Below are 19,008 nucleotides of genomic sequence, written 5' to 3'. Positions count from 1 at the left end.
ATCTTCCACAGACTCAGGAGTTGATACATAAGCTTAGTCCTTGTCCCTGATGCTGCTCCAATAATGAGGACAAGGTTTGGAGAAAAGGAAGAAGGTAGTTCAGTGGGATTCTTTGCTAGAAACCTTTTCCTTTTTTTTTCCCCCCCGGTACTGGAGATTGAACCCAGGGGGTACTTCCCCCCCCAAGTTACATCCCAGTTCTTTTCTTTCAATTTTTTGAGTTAGGGTCTCACTAAATTGCTGAGGTTAGCCTCAAACTTGTGATCCTCCTGCCTCAGCCTCCTGAGTCATTGCAATTACAGGCATGCACCACCATGCCCAGATGGAAGATATCTTTTAAAGAGAGGAAAACTCCAGGTGTGCCCTGTGGGGGGTCATAATTCATTTATAGCCTTGAGAGATTGGCATTTTTTAGATCTGCAAGTGCCAACCCCAAAGTCTGGATTCCTTCATTCCTACTAAGGTGAGCAGACCAGATAACTCAACCTAGCCGGGAAGGTTAATCTTGTTACTCTCATGGTTAGGGAGGGGGGGAGAGGAAGAAAAGGAAGGGAAAATACAACACATCAGTTTTAAAAAGAGCTGCCAGTCCCAGTACCATTTTAAAACAAGCTGCAAGGGTTATATTCAAGGCAAGAAGAGGACTCATTGCAGAGTGAGTTTGGGAAACAGGAGGTGGTGCCGTTTCAACACAGCCAACTTTGTGACATCGAGGTGGCATTAGCTTAAGGGATGTGGCCATGCCAGATCACTGTGACCAGGGCAGGAATTGGGAACAAAAGCAAGGTTGGGTCAAAACACACGTTGAATCAATCTGTAGCTGGTGCACTTTGCATGGTGCATGAGCACCCGAGGCCAGGAGGCCAGAGCCCAGCTCTAGAAGAGCTCACCAACAGGCAGAAGACATGGCTTCCCCAGCAGCCTCCTCCTAACAAAAGCATTTGAGTGGCTCCTAAGCTGAGGCATGGATGCCCCTGGAGGCAGGCAGCCTGGAGGGCCTGCAGAATTCAGCCAGGTGGTGAGGCAGGCAGTGAGGGTGGAGGCAGAAGTCCACAGTTTTCCAAGAGCATGGCAGGAACAAAAGGACATGCACAGCAATGTCCCAGGTGCCAGCCAGTGAATAGGAATAATTCCATTGTCCTGTTGTTATAGGGAGCTCGGTCAGGAGTGGCTGGGAGACTTGGTCACAGGCAGACGTTTTCCTCACTATTTGCATCTGGAATTACCTGGAGACAGCCCCGTAGCCCCTGCTAACCCCCAACTATGCTCAGGGAGCAGCTCACCCATACTCCATAGGGCCAAAGTTGGCCTGTTGCAACCTGACCATACTCTGCTCCCCTGTGCCCCCTAGTGGAGCGTCAGACACTTGCCCTTTATTGAGCCTCTTGAGGCCTAGGTTTCTGACATTGAAAAACCAGGAGGCCACTGAATCTGATTCTTTTGATAAATGTAGGAAAGGAAGGGCAACCGAAGAGATTTTGTGATTTGCCCTGTATTTGAGTCAGGTAAAAGTAAACCCGAGCCCTTCTTACTGACCCCAGCTCAGCCTCTTCACCCTCCTCTGCTCCCCTCTCTATAGACACACTGGTCCTCAGATCTAGGGCAAAGACTCTTAGCCCTAAAAAAAAAAAAAAAAAAAAAAAATCTAGGCTGATCAATACTGCAGCAAGAGCAAAGCACAGTTACTGATGGGATGTACAAGGAGTTTTGGAGAACTTTTTATTGTTTTAAAAATCACAATTGAAGTTTCAAAAAAACGAACAACCCAACACATGTTCCAACTCTAGGCCTAACTGCCTAGAAAAGAGCACGGGGCTGTCCCTCCCCTCCGGCTGCCCACACCACTAGCCAGGACCCTGCCCTGGGGAGGCTGCTTGCCTGCCCTCCTCCCCACTGTGTGCTAAGTCACCACTGGAGAGGGGCCTGGGGTGAGGTAGGGGTGGCCGGCTCCCAGCACCCCTCACCCCCTGCACGCATGCAGCCTGTGAGCTGTGTATAGGAAAAAAGGGCCAGATCCCTGGGCAGGGGACCCCTTAGGGGGAAATATAAAGAGCCAGTCCCCACTCACCCCCCCACCCTGTCCCCCTCTCAAGGGAAACTGTCATCATCATCTTCTGCCATCTCTTTGGCAAACTCCAAGTCCTGCTGCTCTCGCTCACGCCGCTCCTGGGGAGAGATGGGTGAGGGCTGGTTGGGCTCTTTCCCTAGGTGCTTCACCCAAGGCCAGGGACTGCCCAAGCTCAGAGCAGCTCCTGGCTCTCCACACACTTCCCTCCCCCCTTTCTGAGTGGAGAGTCAGCCTTTCGGTCTGGTCAAAAAAGAAGGAAGCTCACCTCTGCAGACTCCAAGTCCTTGTTGTATGATTTGGGAGGAAACCGCATGGCCTAGTAGAGCAGGAAGAAGAGCAGGATGAAGGCAGGGGAGGAACCACAGGGGAGGTGGTCACTTAACACACCCCTCCAAGGTTACCATAACAAGATCTGAACACCAGGGACCATCTCTACTTTAGCTGACTGGGGAGCTGGGTGCAACAATGAATTATTTTTATTTTCTGCAGTACTGGGAACTGAACCCAGGGATGCTCTACAACTGAGCTGCATCCCTGGCCCTTTTTAAAACATTTTCTTTTTTTAGGCACCAGGGATCAAACTCAGGGGCACATGACCACTGAGCCACACTCCCAGCCCTATTTTGTATTTTATTTAGAGATAGGGTCTCACTGAGTTGCTTAGCTCCTCACTTTTGCTGAGGCTGGCTTTGAACTCTTGATCCTCCTGCCTCAGCCTCCTGGGCCACTGGGATTACAGGTGTGCACCCCTGTGCCAGGCTTAAAACATTTTTGATACAGGGTTTCACTAAGGTACCCAGGCTAACCTTGAACTTGGCATTCTCCTGCCTCAGCCTCTCAAGTTTCTGGGATTACAAGTAGGTGTGGTAGTGCCCAGCACAGAAATAAATTATTATAATACCAGGTGGTAAATGCTTAAAACGGGAGATTGGAAGGATCTGGAGGGAAGGATTGCTGACCTGCTCTTTGGTAGAGAGATGAAGAGGGAGGAAGGAGGCACTGGTTATGGGAAAGGGACTAGGCCTTCTAGGTGGAGGGCTCACATGTGAAAAAGCCTGGCCTAAGGGGTAGCACAAGTTGGGGGTGGAAGGAGTGGTAGAAGGGGAGGTGAGAAGGGATCAGATCACAAAGGATCTTGCATGTCCCACTGACTGTGGCTTTGGCAGATTTTAAGCAAGGCAGTAATATCCCTGGTTTCCTGGGAGAAGACTGGAGAAAAGAACAATGGTAGACACAAAATAATAGCATCACACTCAATACCTGACAGAGGACAAGGGCTTATCACCCCTGTGGAACCCAGCCCTACATTTTATATGGTTTAGATTTGGTCACGTGCCTGAATTCACATGGTGATGTCATTTACTCAACAAACAAGCAGGCAGGCAGGCAGTACCTAACCTGCTCAAAGAACACGGACCTAGAGCCCTGCAGCCAGCTTCGCTGTCTGGTGCCCCGCAAGCAATCACATTCCTAAGGAGCAACAGAAGGCAGCAGAGTCCCGTAGGCAAGTGGTTATGGAACCTTGGTAGAGTCCTTTCCCCACTGCGCCTGTCTGCCCACTTCAGTGGCTTCAGAAGTAGGTGGCGATTGGGCCTCAGCCAAGGGTTCGCACCTTGACAGACATGTTGTGGATGTCCAGGCAGAAGGAGATGCGCTGGTGGAAGGCCAACTGGGGTTCCCGGGTGGAGTAGATATCAGTCATCTCCTTAGACTGGACATAGCCCTTCTCGTGGTTGATGCTGGCCTCAATGACACCATCCCGGATGGCCTGCAAACCCCCCAAAGAAGGAAAGGTTACCAGAATGCCTATCTGAGAACCTCTTGTCCCATCCTGTTGCCTGGTCATCCTTACACTCTCACAAAGTCACACCCACACTCTTTCTGGTAACTTCCTGGCTTCTCTGCAAATGATTGGCACTCCTGAAGAGACTGTGCCACTGCTTTACCTATTCCCTTCTGGCCACTCTCCTCCCACTTTGGCCCTGAAACAGGCAGGAAGGTGAGAACCTGGGATAGCACAGCTCCCGACCCAGCCCCACCTTGGCAACAATAAACTCTGCGTCTTCTGGGCTATCCAGCTGCAGTTTCTGGGCGATGTCGGCCAGGGAGATTCGGGAGTAGGAGAGGCTGATCATGCGCACACCTGGGGAGGAAGGTGCATTGGGGTGAGCAGGGTTGGTGTGGACACTGTCCCTTGGAGAAACCCTGCCAGAGACCTGGACCCATACCTGTCTTAATCACATTGTGTCGAAGTCGGATGATTAGGGTGTAGGTCCCATCTGCTTGAAACTTCTCCCCAAACTGATCCAGAACCTGGTTGAACTTTGCTAGATTTCCTGTCCTGACAGCTGCAGGGGGAACAGGCATGGGTTAGATAATGCAAATGGGCACATGCATCAGAGAGGCCAAAGAAGGGCTCTGGCAGGCTCTGGGAGGGGACTGGCCTTACCTTGGGTGAGAAGGAAGTAGGGCATGAGTGAGCGCTTGAGGGAGGGCTGACGGAACTGCAGCCGGTCCGGGATCTCCCCTAGCAACAGTTCCACCACAATCAGAAGCTTGTGCACCTAGACAGGGCATGACATGGGAGCACAATGGGCAGGGAGTCCCACCATGGAAGAAGAAAATGAAATGGGGCTTCAATCAGTCAGACATACTAGGGGGCAGCCTTGAGATGAGGCTCCCAGGGAGGGGAAAATCCCGGAGGACCCATGCTGGGCAGAGAATCAAAGCTACATCTTTGCAGCCAGGTACTGAGAACAGCTGACCCTTGGGCCACACAGAGCCCTCAGCTTAGTTTTATCTGGGCAATCAGAGCACACACTGCTCTGCAAAGGCAACACTCTGAAGCAGACAGAGGACAGACAGGATAGGAGGCCTGGGGAAGACTGTATCTTCTGGAGAGGCTGACGGGTGGACTGTTACTGGAGGAGAGGAGGGGGACAATGTGTAGAGCTACTTATCTAGCTAGAGGCAGAAGCACAGGAGGGCCTGGCAGACCTCAGTGAGGGAGCAAGGGACAGACACAGAAGGCTGGCCAGAAAATGGGGCCTTTCCGCCTCCATAGGATTGTGAGGTGTTTCTGAATGGCGCCCATTATAGGGTTAGCACCGTGGAAGGGAAACTATGGTGGAGGGGATTGCCAACCAAGCAGGAGGCACAGGGACACAGACAGCTAATGTCACAGGAGAGGTGAGGGTGAAAATGGTAGTATGTGATTATGTTCACAGCTAGGCAAAGATTCTTCACCCCCCACATCTACCCATGAGATTGCCTGTTGCTTGGCATAATCCCTATGAGAGGGGAAATCCATGGAAATGATAGAATTTAATGAGCGCCTTAAGGATTCTGACAGAGAGAAAAAGGAGGGAGCACATTTGAGCCAAGAGAAAAGATTAAAGAGGCAGGAAAAGTGCCTAGGAGCCCTCAGGAGAAATGTGCCACCTTGAATGTGAGGCTGAACAGTTCAGAATGTGTACCTGGACATGTGAGGTCCAATTTTTAATTGTGCGAGCCAGGAAGTGCTGATACACTAGGTCCTTAGCTTCCTCATCCCTCAAAAGAACATAAGAATAATAGCACCTGGCCTGTCTGCCTCACGAAAGTATTACGACCTTCCACTGGGTGGATGATGGAGAGCAAGGGAGGCTTCCTGGGCAAAGGAAAGGCAGGCCTAAGCTCTGCTTAGTTAGCAACTGCATGGGAGCTGGGTTGCTAGAGAGGGGAAGAACATGACCAGTCCCAATGGTCCAGAATGCTAGGGGGAGGATCAGTGGCTCAAAGAAGAGGGCTGGCAACATGAAAGTGCAGGCAAATACTGAAGACGTGAGCCAACTCAGCAGTCAACTCAGTAAGGGGGAAAAGGAAGGGGAGGTCAGAGATGACCCCGAGGTTCCTTCTTGCAGAGTAGAAGGAAAGGCTATAAGGGCAAAAAGGAATATGTTAGGGACAGGCTGAGTTTGAAAAATCGGGGAGTGTCTACAGTGATGAGGGGGTTATAGTTCCAGGTCTGGTGTTCACAAGAGGAGTCAGAATTAATGTTTTGGGTTGATTTATATCCTTCCTCAAAATTAGATGCTGAAGACTACCCCCAGGACTTCAAAATGTGACCGTATTTGGAGAAAAGGATAATTAAGGTAAAATGAGGTCACACAGATAAGCTGTAACCCAGTATGACTCGCATCCTTTTAAGGGAACAGGGCACAGAAACCCATTGAAGGAAGATCATGTGAGAATATGGGAAGAAGATGGCTATCCACAAACAAAGGAGAAGGCCTCAGAAGAAGGCAACTGTGCTGACAGCCTGATCTTGCACTTCTGGTCTCTATAATTAGGACAAAATTAAATTCTGTTTAAGCTACCAAAGCTGTGGTGCCTTGTGGCAGCCCAAGCAAACTCACATGGTTAGTAATGGACTTGAATGAAAATTAACAGAGGCGAGGGTTAAAGTTCTGAACGTGCAAGATTACTGGAGGAGAGAATGTGGATGTTACTATGAGCAGGTAAGCTTTCAAGGTGTTCTGATGGGGACTGGGGAAGTAAAAAGAAGCAGAGGGAAATGACTGATGAGGTGCTTGGCCAGTGGACTGCCAGTGAGGGGCCAGGACAGTGCGGGTGTGATTGCCTGAGGGGAAAGCAGCAGAACTTCTTTCCTGGGTAGACTTTAAGCGAACAGGTGTCAGGCCAAGGCTTTGGAAGACAGGAAGGAACAGGATCAAGAATACAGTTGAGAAGCTACCTTTATGTAAAAACAGGAGGGAAAGAATGAGTGAAGTAAGGGTATTTTATCAAGCAAGGACACAGTGAGAGGCGAGAAGTGTACAACTTGGAAAAGAGTCGCACCAGAACCCAACTGTGCTGGTTCTGTGATCTCAAGACTGTTAGAGTCCAGAACTGGGAGAAATGAATTTCTATCTATTTTTTTTATGCACCATCCACAGATTATGGTCCTTTATTTTACTAGCCCAGGTGGATTAAGTCACTGGGAGAACCCAAGGCAAGTCTTTAAAAGTGGAAAAGGAGGCAGAAAGGGAGGCAGAGTCCAAGAAGAAAGCAGAGGTGAAGCTGAAAAGAAAAAAAACACATTCTTCCCTAGAGCCTCCACAGAGGAACATTAGCCCTGCCTACACCACTGAGCTACATTTCCAGTTTTTTATCTATTTATCTTTTTTATTTAAGACAGGATCTCACAAAGGTGCTTAGGGCCTCAAAAGTTGCTGAGGCTGGCCTCAAACTTGTGATACTTTTGCCTCAGCCTTCCAAGTAGCTGGGATTACAGGTATGTGTCACCATGCTCAGCTAAGATAATAAATTTGGGTGTTTTTGGGGGTGGGAGGAGAGGTAAGGAGAGACATCAGGTTTTGAGAGAAGGCAGTTGTGTTAACAGATGCTAAATGGCCTTCCTCTATCCCTGAAGGACATGAGCCAGAGAGCCACCCACCTACTCATAGTGTGGTCCATGTACCAGCAGCACTGGCATCATCTGAGAGCCTATTAGAAATGCCTGCCTTCATTATGAACCCCAGGTGCCTCCCATGCAGTAAACTAGGGTCTCGGGGTAAAGGGAAGGGCAGAGGGAGGCAGGCTCTCGCACAATTATACAGACATCCCCTTTCATCTTCCCAGGCTTTTTCACACTGGCCAAAGATCTCACTCTAGCTCTCTGCTCCTTCCTGCCACTTGGCTCCACCACAGGACAAATGGAAACCTTATGTCTAGTTTGAAAATATTGCTTTGCCCCCAAAAGCCTTTCCTCTGGCACCAGACATTCTGTGTGTTCCTTATTTGTATTTTGTTGTTGTTGTTGTTTGTTTTCAGTACTAGGGATGGAACCCAGGGTCTTAAGCATGCTAAGCAAGTACTCTACCACTGCGCTACATTTTATTTTTAATTTTTTTAATATTTTATTTTTTAGTTTTCGGCGGACACAACATCTTTGTTTGTATGTGGTGCTGGAGGATTGAACCCGGGCCGCACGCATGCCAAGTGAGCGCGCTACTGCTTGAGCCATATCCCCAGCCCCTTATTTTTTATTTTAACACAGGGTTTCAGTGAGTTGCTAAGGCTGGCTCAAACCTGCAATCCTCCTGCCATAGTTTCACAAGCTGCTGGGATTACAGGCATGCACCCGGTTTCTTAAAAGACACTTTAGTGTGACTTAGGTTTTAAGTAATCTAATCATTTACTCACATGCCAATGTGTCTGGAAAATCATTTCTTTCTATGAAAATTCTATCCATCTTCCAAAAATCAGTTCAAATTTAAACTTTTTGATCTCTTACTGACCCAATCATTAAACATATCCACCCTGTTCTCTGTCGGGCACTGAGGGTGTGGTATATGTCCTGGCAGAAGGCAGAAGCAGAGGTCTTCAGTAGGGGAAAACAAAGTCCAAATCCGAGCTACTGCTTTCTGAGACCTTATTCAGGCCTGCAAGCCTGAATCAACATTCTTTATTTCTTCAAAATGTTATCCTTAAGAATGCCATTTCCTGTCCATCACAATGCCTAATACCAAAGTCAAAGCTCAAAACTTCCTTGGTGACCCACAGCTCTTAAGTCTCCACCTGGCCCATCAGCTTCAAGGAAATTTCTGGGTTCCCTGGCCACAGACAGCACTGATCTCAGATGTGCGCTGAGGGACCAGATGATGACAAAGATTAAGGAAGTCTTTCCTGGCACCCTGGACATCAAAGCAAATTGAAGTGGTATCAGATGAGTTAGAGGTGAAGGAATGATGGCAACTGCTACTTACTGTCTGTTTAAAGCCGACAGCTGTGTGCTGAGGGGCCTTGCGAAGGGCATTGGTCATCGTTCTCCGGGCCTCTGAGTACTCCAGCTGAATGGCTTTGATTCGTCCTGGAGTGGAGGAAAGAAGAATGGTCAGGAGAGTGGTGCCATCACCAGAGAGCACACGGACCAACCCTTAGAAAGTTTGCATTAAGTAAGCCTGAGACCTCTTCTGATTTGTCATCAGGCCCCTCTACTCACCTGTATAGTAGAGGTACCTGGCCCACTCATTGTTGTTGGCCTGCTCAGGAAATACGGACTTGGACACCAGCTTTTCAGCCTGGTCATACAAGCTGTAGTGTAGGTAATTCCGCAGCAGGAGGTTCAGCAGGGTGGCCTGCCCATCTGCATCATGCCGGAGGGTGGCTGTCCGGAGTCGGGCATGCAAGAAGCTTCAAGAAAGAAAGGATGTCAAAGGCCTCAAGCCACAACTCTCTGAACTGTCTTTGACTCTGCATTCTCTCTTGATTCCTAAAAATGTGATACAAACTGCTTTTCTGGGTACTCACTGAATATTCAACTCTAGACTGGCAGCTGTGTGAAGTGCCATGCTAGCTGCACAAAAAGAATAAAACCCTGCTCTTAGGGAACCTCATGGAGAGACAATGCTCATGGCACTATGTAGCATGATAGATGGTGGTGGTAGTGGTATGGGCTGAGAAGAAATCAGAGTAAGTGCAATGGGGACTGCAGGAAGCAAGGATGTAACTGTGATTTCAAATAGCTTGATCACTGCGGGACTCACTGGGAAGGTTACAATTAAGTGGAGGCTTGAAGAAGGCAGGGAGGAAAGCCTTCTTGGCAGAGGGGAGAGCCAGTGCAAAGGCTGAAGAAGACTATGCCTGGCCTGCTCAAGGAAGAGCAGGAGGCTAATGGGGTTGAGGGTACCGAGTGTGCTGGGCAGAGCAGAAAGAGGTGAAGTCAAGGAGGTGGTAAGGGATAGGACATGTCAGCCTTATGAGCTAATGGGAGGATTTTGGTTTCTCTTTGAGAAAAATGGGGAGCCACTGTAGGTTTTGAGTAGAAGGGGAAAATATTTTCCAGTTTTTCCTTTCATTCCTAACCTACTTCTCAGTCCTCCCTTGATGTGGGGGTGAAAAAAAAGAGCCAGAGGATAGTTCGTTCCTTCCCCACCTTTTTGGTATTCAGAATTGAACTCAGGGGTGTTTATCACTGAGGTACAACCACAGCCCTTTTTATTTTTTGAGACAGGGTCTCACTAAGTTGCTGAGGCTAACATTAAACTTTCGATCCTTTTACCTCAGCCTCTTGAGTCGCTGGGACTACAGGCACATGCCATCACACCCCGTGGGAAGACAGTTCTTAACAGTCCAGTGGTTATCTCCATTCCTTTGTCCAAGATCACCCCTCCATACTCAGGGCATATAAACTGTTGTTCCCACTACCTGCTGGGTACTTTATACCCACCAGCTCATTGCTCTCTGCATGCCCATAGTTCCATAATGATGATGAAGGGCTGCCAAGGGAGACCTGGCCATCTGTACCTGCGTACCACATCCAGCTTGTCCAGGAACTCATAGACCCTGGCATGATAATAGTAACACTTTGCAGCTACAAGGTCCAAGGCCCGGCGGTTCTGAGTACTTATCTTCTGCATGAGGTCATCAGAGATTTTCTGTGCCTGAGGAAGAAGCCAAAAGAACCAAGTGGCAGTTCTTCAAAAGGTTAAACATGGAGCTACCATATGAGCCAGTTGATTCCTCTCTTAGAGAACTCGAAGCATGTCCACAGAACAGCCTGTACAGAAATGTTCATAACCATACTATTCATAATAACAAAAGCGGAAACAACCCAATGTTCCTTGGTGACTGAAGAATGGATCAACAAAATGTGGTATATTCATATAATGGAATATTATTAAGTCGTATAAAGGAACGAAGAACCGATTGACGCACACTAGGTATGGATAAATCTATAAAACCTTATGCTAAGTGAAAGAAGCCAGATGCAAAGGCTTCTTTGTATATATTGTGATTCAGAGTAGGCAAATTTTCTATAGATACAGAAAGCAGATTAGTGGTTACTGGGGACTGGGGTGAGGGGAGGATGGGGAATACCTGCTAACAGGTATGGTGTTTCTGGGGTGAAAAAAGTGTCCTGGAACTAGTGTTGACCACTGTGCAACCTTGTGAATATAATAAAAACCACTGAGCTGTACACATCAAAGGGGTGAATTTGATCTCAATAACAAACAAACAAAACAGGGATGAGGAAAGAAATAAACAAAATAAGGAGTTGAAGAGTAACACCTGTCATTTCTTAAGCAGCCTTCTGTGACAGTGGCTATGACTGAGGAGGAAGCTGGCCCTAGCTGGGGTGGTGGTGGTAGAAGTGTGGTACAGATTGAATGTTCTTTACTAGTAATGCTTGGGACCAGAAGTATCTTGGATTTAGAATTCTTTTAGATTTTGGAATATTTGCATATACATAATGAGATACCTTGGGGATGGAACCCAAATCTAAACATGGAATTTACTCATGTTTCATAGGCATCTTACACACCTAGGGTATTTTATACAGTACTTTTTGTGCACGTCTGTTGACTAAGACCTGTCATATAAGGTCAGGGGTGGTATTTTCCTTTTATAGCACCATAAATTTCAGATTTTGAAGCATCTGGATTAAGGATGCTTAACCTGTATCCAAAATGGAGTTCTTTAGTCCCATAAAAATAGTTCACATTTATTAAAATACAATGAAAGTTTACTTCGTGCAGAAGTGTTTAAAAACTTTTTAAACAAGTTTTTTTTTTGGTGGTGCTGGAGATTGAATCCAAGGACTTGTGCACGCTAGGCAAGCACTCTACCAACTGAGCTACATCCCCAGCCTCTAAGCAATACTATATAAAGCAATACTAGTGACAATACTATATAAAGCAATACTAGTGACAATTTTGTAAAGTGCACAGTTATTCCCATTTTTACATATAGCTAGGAGAAATTAAATTTGCCTAAGATACAGTTAGGATTGGAACCCAGGTCTTTGTCTTCAAGCCTCCTACTCTCCCCAAAAGAATCCATTATACTGGTATCAAACCAAAGACAGGGATAGAATGACCATGGCCAGCCCTTTCCCATGGTGCCCAGAAAGTAGTAGAACAGGGATCTCCCTGGTTTTGAGGTCAAACACATACCCACTTGGAAAAGAGTGTGCAGGATGGTTCTTAAGGGGAAAACAAAACAAAACAGTGATTATCTCCATTTCTTCACCTGGGACAATCTTCCCCACAAACCCCTCATACTGCTTGGGTTCACTACATTCTCCCAGCGTCCTGGATACCTCTTTGTAGCGTTTGCTGTTCATCAGGAAGATGACCATGAGGAGCTGGAGATAGGCTTCCACTTCAGGCAGGAGAGGGGCTGATGCAGCTTTTCCTGTGCGGGGCCGGAACTGTAAATCAGCTTCTGTGTCCATGGGCTGGGAGAGGAGAAAGTTACCATGGAAGAGCTCAATCAGATCAATCAACTGAGAATTTATTGAGCACCCACAATGTGTTTCAACATGTTTCCTGAATACCTTTTATGTTCCAAAATTTTGCTACGCATTAGAGATTAAAAATAAAATAAAATAGACAGTTTTTCCACTGGGTATGGTGGCACACACCTGTAATCCCAGCTCGGGAGGCTGAGGCAGGAGGATTGAGAGTTCAAAGCCAGCCTCAGCAATGGCAAGGTGCTAAGCAACTCAGTGAGACCCTGTCTCTAAATAAAATACAAAATAGGGCTAAGGATGTGGTCGAGTGCCCCCGTTCAATTCCCAGTACCAGGAAAAAAACAAAGACAGTTTTTCCTGAGGGAGTCAAGGAGACTGGCTATATGATAAATACAAAAAAGAGGTAGAAGGGGCTGGGGTTGTGGCTCAGTGGTAAAGCGCTTGCCTAGCATATGTCAGGCACTGGGTTTGATCCCTGGCACCACATAAAGATTAAAACCAAATAACATAAAGGTATTGTGTCCATCTACAACTAAAAAAAAAAAAAAGCCTTCCGTTTTTTTAAAAAATAAAAGGGGAAGAGAAGTATCATAGGCTTCTTTTCTGAATACAATGGGACCATATAGAACAATGTGAGGGGCTGGGGATGTGGTTCAAGTGGTAGCGCACTCACCTGTCATGCACGGGGCGCTAGGTTCGATCCTCAGCACCACATAAAATAAAAGATGTTGTGTCCACCGAAAAATAAATATTAAAAAATTCTCTCTCTCTTTAAAAAAAAAACAATGTGAGGAATCCTCAAAGAGACTCTAATCTAAGTAGAGATTAAAACACTACAGGGGCTGGGGATGTGGCTCAAGCAGTAGCGCGCTCGCCTGGCATGCACGGGGTGCTGGGTTTGATCCTCAGCACCACATAAAAATAAAATAAAGATGTTGTGTTCACCGAAAACTAAAAAATAAATATTAAAAAATTCAAAATAAATAAATAAATAAAACACTACACCTGGAACCATTGTAAATCCTACCAGACAGGGCTTAATGAGTGATATAATTCTAAAGATGAACTCAAGAATAATGACATAAGCGGAGAACAATAAAACACGCCTGTAATCCCAAACTCAGGAAGCTGAGGCAGGAGAATGCAAGATCAAAGCCAACCTGGGCAACTTAGGGAGACTGTCTCAAAAAAATAAAAAGGGCTGGGCAAGCAGTTCTAGGGAGCCTCTTATTAAAGGGCAGCATATACAATCACTTCTTTTGCCCTAATATAGTTAAGCAAAATTTATAGAATCAATACACTCATTTTCAGACATAACCATGAGATAAGGAAAAATACAGACGGATAAAGGATACTAGAAAGAGGAGAAAGAAAAAAACAAAAACAAAGCAAAAAAAAAAAATCAGTATTCAAAAAGAGTTGGGGTATAGCTCAGTGGTAGAGGGCCCCTGGGTTCAATCCCCAGTATGGCAAGGAGGGAAAAAGAGGCAAAATGAGACTAAGAAAAAGTTGTGGGTTTTTTTGGAGAGGGAACAAAGGAAATAAAGTTGACATATATATGTAATACTTATTTTTGATCTAGTCACTGACATTTTTGATCTAGTCACTGACACTGGAAGACATAATGTGTTAAGTCAGCCCCAAAATTAATCACATGTGGTGACTTTAGAGATGTGAAGGTTAAAACCATCTAAAATGGGGTTGGGGAGGGTGTGCTTTCCTCCTTTCCCAGATAATAAACTCTTCATTGTTCTGCCTCCAGGGATTTTCACATCTATAGACTATTGAGTGCATAGGATTTTAGGGAGATGCCAGTGGCTGGAAAGTCTGAGAGGTTTGGGAAGGCTAAGATCTGGACTGTACCATGAATGAAGAGGGAATTCCATAACTACAAAGGAGAGGTCTCTCCTGCCATGGAGAACACAGCCACCCATTACACAGACCTCATCAGCATCCATGATATGCCAGGCTCTGTTTTAAGAGCTTTCTGTACTAGCTCCACCCTACCTCTAATCTATTCATCACATCTAACAAACGAAGAAGATAAGGTACAGGGAGATTAAGTCACAGTCCAAGTCCCATAGGTACTAAATAGTTTGGATTTCAATTCAAATATGAGTTTAACTGTTAGGGAAGTTTACTAAGGGCAGGTAGGACAACAGAAACCCTTTGTACACTCTTTAAACTAAGGGAACATGTAATCTGTATTATTCATGCACCCTTTACACAGTGGCCCTCTACCACTGAGCTATACCTCAACTCTTTTTGAATACTGATTTTTTTTTTTTTTGCTTTGTTTTTGTTTTTTTCTTTCTAAATCAGGGATTCCCTGATTTAGAAGAATGACACCATACAAGAGAAGGATAGATCCCTTGCTATTGGGCAAGTAAGTGTTAAATATGCTGCTCTGGTTTGACTCCTGATGCCACAAAAGGTTGTAAGAGAGGTCTTCAATTCTATCCTGGAGGTCTGAGGCCAAGTCCACACCTTTTAAGCTCAACTGACCCACTCACCTCTTCTAGGAAGGATAGTAAGAAGTCTCGAGTGGTATTATTAGAGGTGAAGAAGCCATGCACAGCTTTATACAGAACATAGTGGTTGAGGCGGCGTGATGTGGAAGGTAGCATCCTCAGGGCCCGCAGGACAAATCTTGGTTCCTTGCCTGAAACAGCCTTTTCCAGCTGTTTCACATGCTCTTTGATGTCTGTAAAAGAGAAGAAAAAGACGTTATTTCTACCTCCTCTTATTCTATCACCACTCTGGGCAAGCAGTTCTAGGGAGCTTCTAGGGCAGAATATGCAATCACTTCTTTTGCCCTAATATGGTTAAGCAATATTTATAGATTTATACACTCTTTTTCAGACATAACCAAGAGACAAGGAAAAATATAGACGGGCAGAGGATGACAGAATGAGAAGAAAGAAAAAAAAAACAGAAAAAAAGCAAAAAAAAAAAAAAAAAAAAGAGGAAATTTATTAGATTTCAAAATAGGAAACTTTCTAACTGTGAACAATGTGACAAATACACATGTATATACGTGCAATGGAAGAACCTGATTTTGCAAAAAAACCTTTTGAATAATTGTGTAAACAAAAAAAAAATATTACCAGAAAATGTAACCAAAGATTCATATAAAAGCTTGTATAAATAGTTTAGAGAAACTCTACTGCCATAATTTCAAAATAAAAATGGTCATAAACCAGAAGAGGAAAGGCAATTAGCAAACAGTCACATAAAATATATTTGGCTAGTATTTGAATAATTGCAAATGTTAATATTACCAAATTAGCAATATTTAAAAAATGAAAACACATTGTAGCATAAAAAATATTTCTGCTGGGCTGGGGTTGTGGCTCAGTGGAAGAGTGCTTGCCTAGCACATGTGAGGCACTGGGTTCAATCCTCAGCACCACATAAAAATAAATAAAGATATTGTGTTCATATACAACTAAAAAAAAATATTTCTGCGAGTATAATGTAAATCAGCAGTTTTTCTAGACAGTATCAAAAACTTTACTTGGGCATGTAGATTCTGGGAACCTATACTTAAAAAAATAAAATTTTTCCCCCCCAATACTGGGGATCAGACGCAGGACCTTGCTCATGTACCCAGCACAAGAAATAATTATAAGAATAGATTTAAAAACTTGGGCACACAAGGCATGGTGATGCATACCCAGTGGCTTGGAAGGCTAAGGCAGGAGGATCTTAGTTCAAAGCCAGCCTCAGCAAATTAGTAAGACCCTGTCTCAAAATAGAAAAGGGCTGAGGATGTGGCTCAGAGTTAAGCATTCCTGGGTTCAATTCCTGGTACCAAAACAAAACCAAAAACACCTGGACACAAAGAGGAACAATGTAAAGCTATTTATAAAAGAATGAAACTAAAAATACTTTTATTTTATTTCTTTGGATCTGGGAATTGAACTTAAGGCCTTGTGCAGGCTAAGCAAGCACTTTTCCACTAGCTATACCTTCAAACCCTACAAATATTTCAGATGTGCAATGTGGCAGTTTTTAGTCACCTTTGAATATTCAGTAATTAGCACAGGGTATATGGGACACATTATTGATATATTAACATTTAATAGGTTCTATCCCTTTCACCTATACAAATGAGGAAACTAATTCCAGAGCTTGTACTCTTAACCAATATACTAGGTATTTGATATGTGTTTCTGGAGTAAATTGAATGTTATCTTTATAGATGTTAAATGAAAAAAGAAAAAAGTAGGAAATTATTTGTACTTAGTTCCATCTTGACCCAAATTGTATCTCTCAATTATGGGAGACTAGATCAAAAATTCACAGGAAAAAAAAAATAACTATGGTTGGATTTTTTTCCCCTGTTAATTTAGACTTTTTATATTTCCCAAAATTGATGAACAAAAACTGCTTTAAAACAAGAAAATCAAAGTGTTGCCAGGCACAGTGGTGCAGGACTCTAATCCCAGCAGCTTGGGAGGCTGAGGCAGGAGGATCTTGAGTTCAAAGCCAATTCAGCAAAAGCCAGGTCTTTAACAACTAAGTGAGATCCTGTCTCTAAGTAAAATACAAAAAAGGGCTGGGGATGTGGCTCAATAGTCAAGTGTCCCCAAGTTCAATCCCTGGTACTCCCCACCCCACCCCCAAAAAAAAGAAAATGAAAGTGTTCATAACACATGTAGGGCTGGGGCTGTAGCTCAGTGGTAGAGTGCTTGCCTAGCATGCATGAGGCACTAGGTTTGATCCTCAGCACCACATAAAAATAAACAAACAAAATAAAGGCATTCTGTCCATCTACAACTACAAAAAAAAAAAAAAAAAGGAAAAAAATAAACACATGTATCTATTACCCCACAGGTAATGCTGAATGGCACCTTTGCTACTAGCTATCGTTTTAGTAAAAGGACCTTCTATGATATTGTTGCCCAACTTCAGAGCAGGAGCTGATGCAGTCAACACTATCAAATCCTCAAAAGCATCACCAAGGAGCATAGCTTTACTTATATTAATGCTTTAAAGTAGTTTCTCATGCAGTTAAATAAGTAGTCTGGTCCCACTTGATCCAGAAGCCAGAAAATAGAATCAGGGTCACATGGGAAGTCTCTCTCTACCCACTCCAAATGTGCACAGGATGTTCTACCTGGGAAATGCAAAACTGATGCTTACAGGAAAAAGAGAATGGGAAATGGCACCCAGGAGGAAAGAAATGGGTACTGGACAGAATGGTACTGGTATATAGGAGTTGAGGTCAAAGTGATAATTAGGAACTCAAAAACGCCAAAAGTTTAAACAAAGTTGAAAGTGTGTATGTGTTTAAACACTTAGGATATCAAGAGGGAGTAATGATCTGAAAGGAGAGGGGATCGTTTGGGCACTTCAATTATAGACATAAGTAAACAATAAAATAGGTTTAAATGGCGCTGTTAGGGAAGTTTACTAAGGGCAGGTAGGACAACAGAAACCCTTTGTACACTCTTTAAACTAAGGGAACATGTAATCTGTATTATTCATGCACCCTTTACACAAGTTTACACATGCACGCACAATGGATTCTAGAGAGGTAAGTCATATGGTGAGGGTGCAAGAATCATTTGGATAGGATGTAAGTGGAGTAGGTCAGAAGAGTGTCAGGGTAGTGGGGGCAGGCACTCCCGACCCCAGGCCCAATGACAGAACCCAAGGAATCGAGGGTGGTGGAGGCTGCGCTGGTGTTCCAGGGAGAATCCGCATCACTCGGGTCGCTGTCACCCTTGATTTGGTATTTCCCCGACCCGGGCTCCCGTACCCTCCAAGGTGACGGTGTCCAGTTCTCGCTGGGAGTGTTCAGCCGCTGCCGCCACCGTCTTGCCGTCGGCCTCCCCGGTTGACCCGCTACCCGTCGCTGCCTCTTCTTTCATCTCCACATCCTGAGGGGCCGGGGGCTGTGGTGGTTCTTGTTCTCCTCCACCGGGCGGCGGCTTCGCCTTGTCCGCGCCACGGCGCCGCGCCGAGCCCTCCTGTTTCATGGCGCTCGGAGTCGCGGCCTAGTCCGGGGAACGAGGCTGGGGCCTCGCGTGAATCCTGGTACCAGGGACCAGGAACCGAGCCGGGCCTGCACACAAGCGCGGGCTCGCGTTGGGCCGCACGATGACGGAGCAGCTGCAAACCCCTTCCCGGCGCTGGGTCTTCTGGGAAACGCCAGGCCAGGTGGGTTGATGGCCGAGTCAACTAAGGGGAAAGAAGTCAACAGCCGAAGTGCAGGATGAAGGCGGATCTTGGAGGAAGGACGGGGAGGAGCCTGTATGAGTTTGTGGGGCTTTCTTTGAAGTGCTTAAATGTGTTGATTTTAACTTCTCCTCGAGTGCATTTCTGTGGGTGTCCACCAGAGGTCCCCTCAGACTCCAACCTGGACTACAACGGACTCTAAGAGTACCCCAACTAGAATGGAGTGGGTAGGGCCTATCCGAGCGTAGAGCGAGATGACGTCACAAGTTGCCGGGCGGGTTTTGTGTCCAGGCTCGAGGAATTTGCTGGGTCCCGAGTGGCCACTGGGATCCGCCGGGCTGGTGCTCAACGGTCGCCCGGGGCATCCAGCGCGAGGCAAGAAAAGAAGGCTGTGGAGGAGGGCTAGGCTGTTGGGGTTTAAATAAACGGAATTGGGGAGTAGGAAGAAACCCATGGATCCGGACTTCCTTGTCAGATTGTAGTTTACTGCATTCTCTGCAGCCTAGCCCGGCGGTGG

General features: G+C 45.7%; 1 protein-coding gene across 1 annotated transcript; it reads right to left on the bottom strand.

Annotated features, from left to right (window-relative positions):
* Positions 1 to 1,705: 1,705 nt before the first annotated feature.
* On the bottom strand, positions 1,706 to 18,511 carry Psmd3 (proteasome 26S subunit, non-ATPase 3). The gene is made up of 12 exons (XM_015495770.2): positions 18,073 to 18,511; positions 14,819 to 15,009; positions 12,153 to 12,290; positions 10,358 to 10,494; positions 9,054 to 9,244; positions 8,818 to 8,921; positions 4,518 to 4,632; positions 4,297 to 4,416; positions 4,108 to 4,211; positions 3,681 to 3,836; positions 2,334 to 2,384; positions 1,706 to 2,166 (listed from the first exon to the last, which is right to left on the bottom strand). The coding sequence occupies exons 1-12, from the start codon at positions 18,290 to 18,292 to the stop codon at positions 2,089 to 2,091; spliced, it is 1,605 nt and encodes a 534-aa protein (XP_015351256.1). The 5' UTR covers positions 18,293 to 18,511; the 3' UTR covers positions 1,706 to 2,088.
* Positions 18,512 to 19,008: the final 497 nt, after the last annotated feature.

Source organism: Marmota marmota, unplaced genomic scaffold (assembly GCF_001458135.2).
Source record: "Marmota marmota marmota unplaced genomic scaffold, marMar, whole genome shotgun sequence".
NCBI classification, from domain to species: Eukaryota; Metazoa; Chordata; class Mammalia; order Rodentia; family Sciuridae; genus Marmota; species Marmota marmota.
The sequence above is the reverse complement of the archived record's forward strand: the minus strand, read 5'-3'. Positions and strand labels throughout refer to the sequence as shown.

What these genes read in the sequence shown, in the direction of transcription:
- Psmd3 (XM_015495770.2), bottom strand. Translation starts at nt 18,292, where the DNA reads ATGAAACAGGAGGGCTCGGCGCGGCGCCGTGGCGCGGACAAGGCGAAG. An exon ending in ACAGCAAACGCTACAAAGAG is followed by an intron (nt 10,495 to 12,152) that starts GTATCCAGGACG and finishes CTTCTTCCTCAG; the next exon opens with GCACAGAAAATCTCTGATGA. An exon ending in TCCACAACATGTCTGTCAAG is followed by an intron (nt 2,385 to 3,680) that starts GTGCGAACCCTT and finishes CTGCTCTACTAG; the next exon opens with GCCATGCGGTTTCCTCCCAA.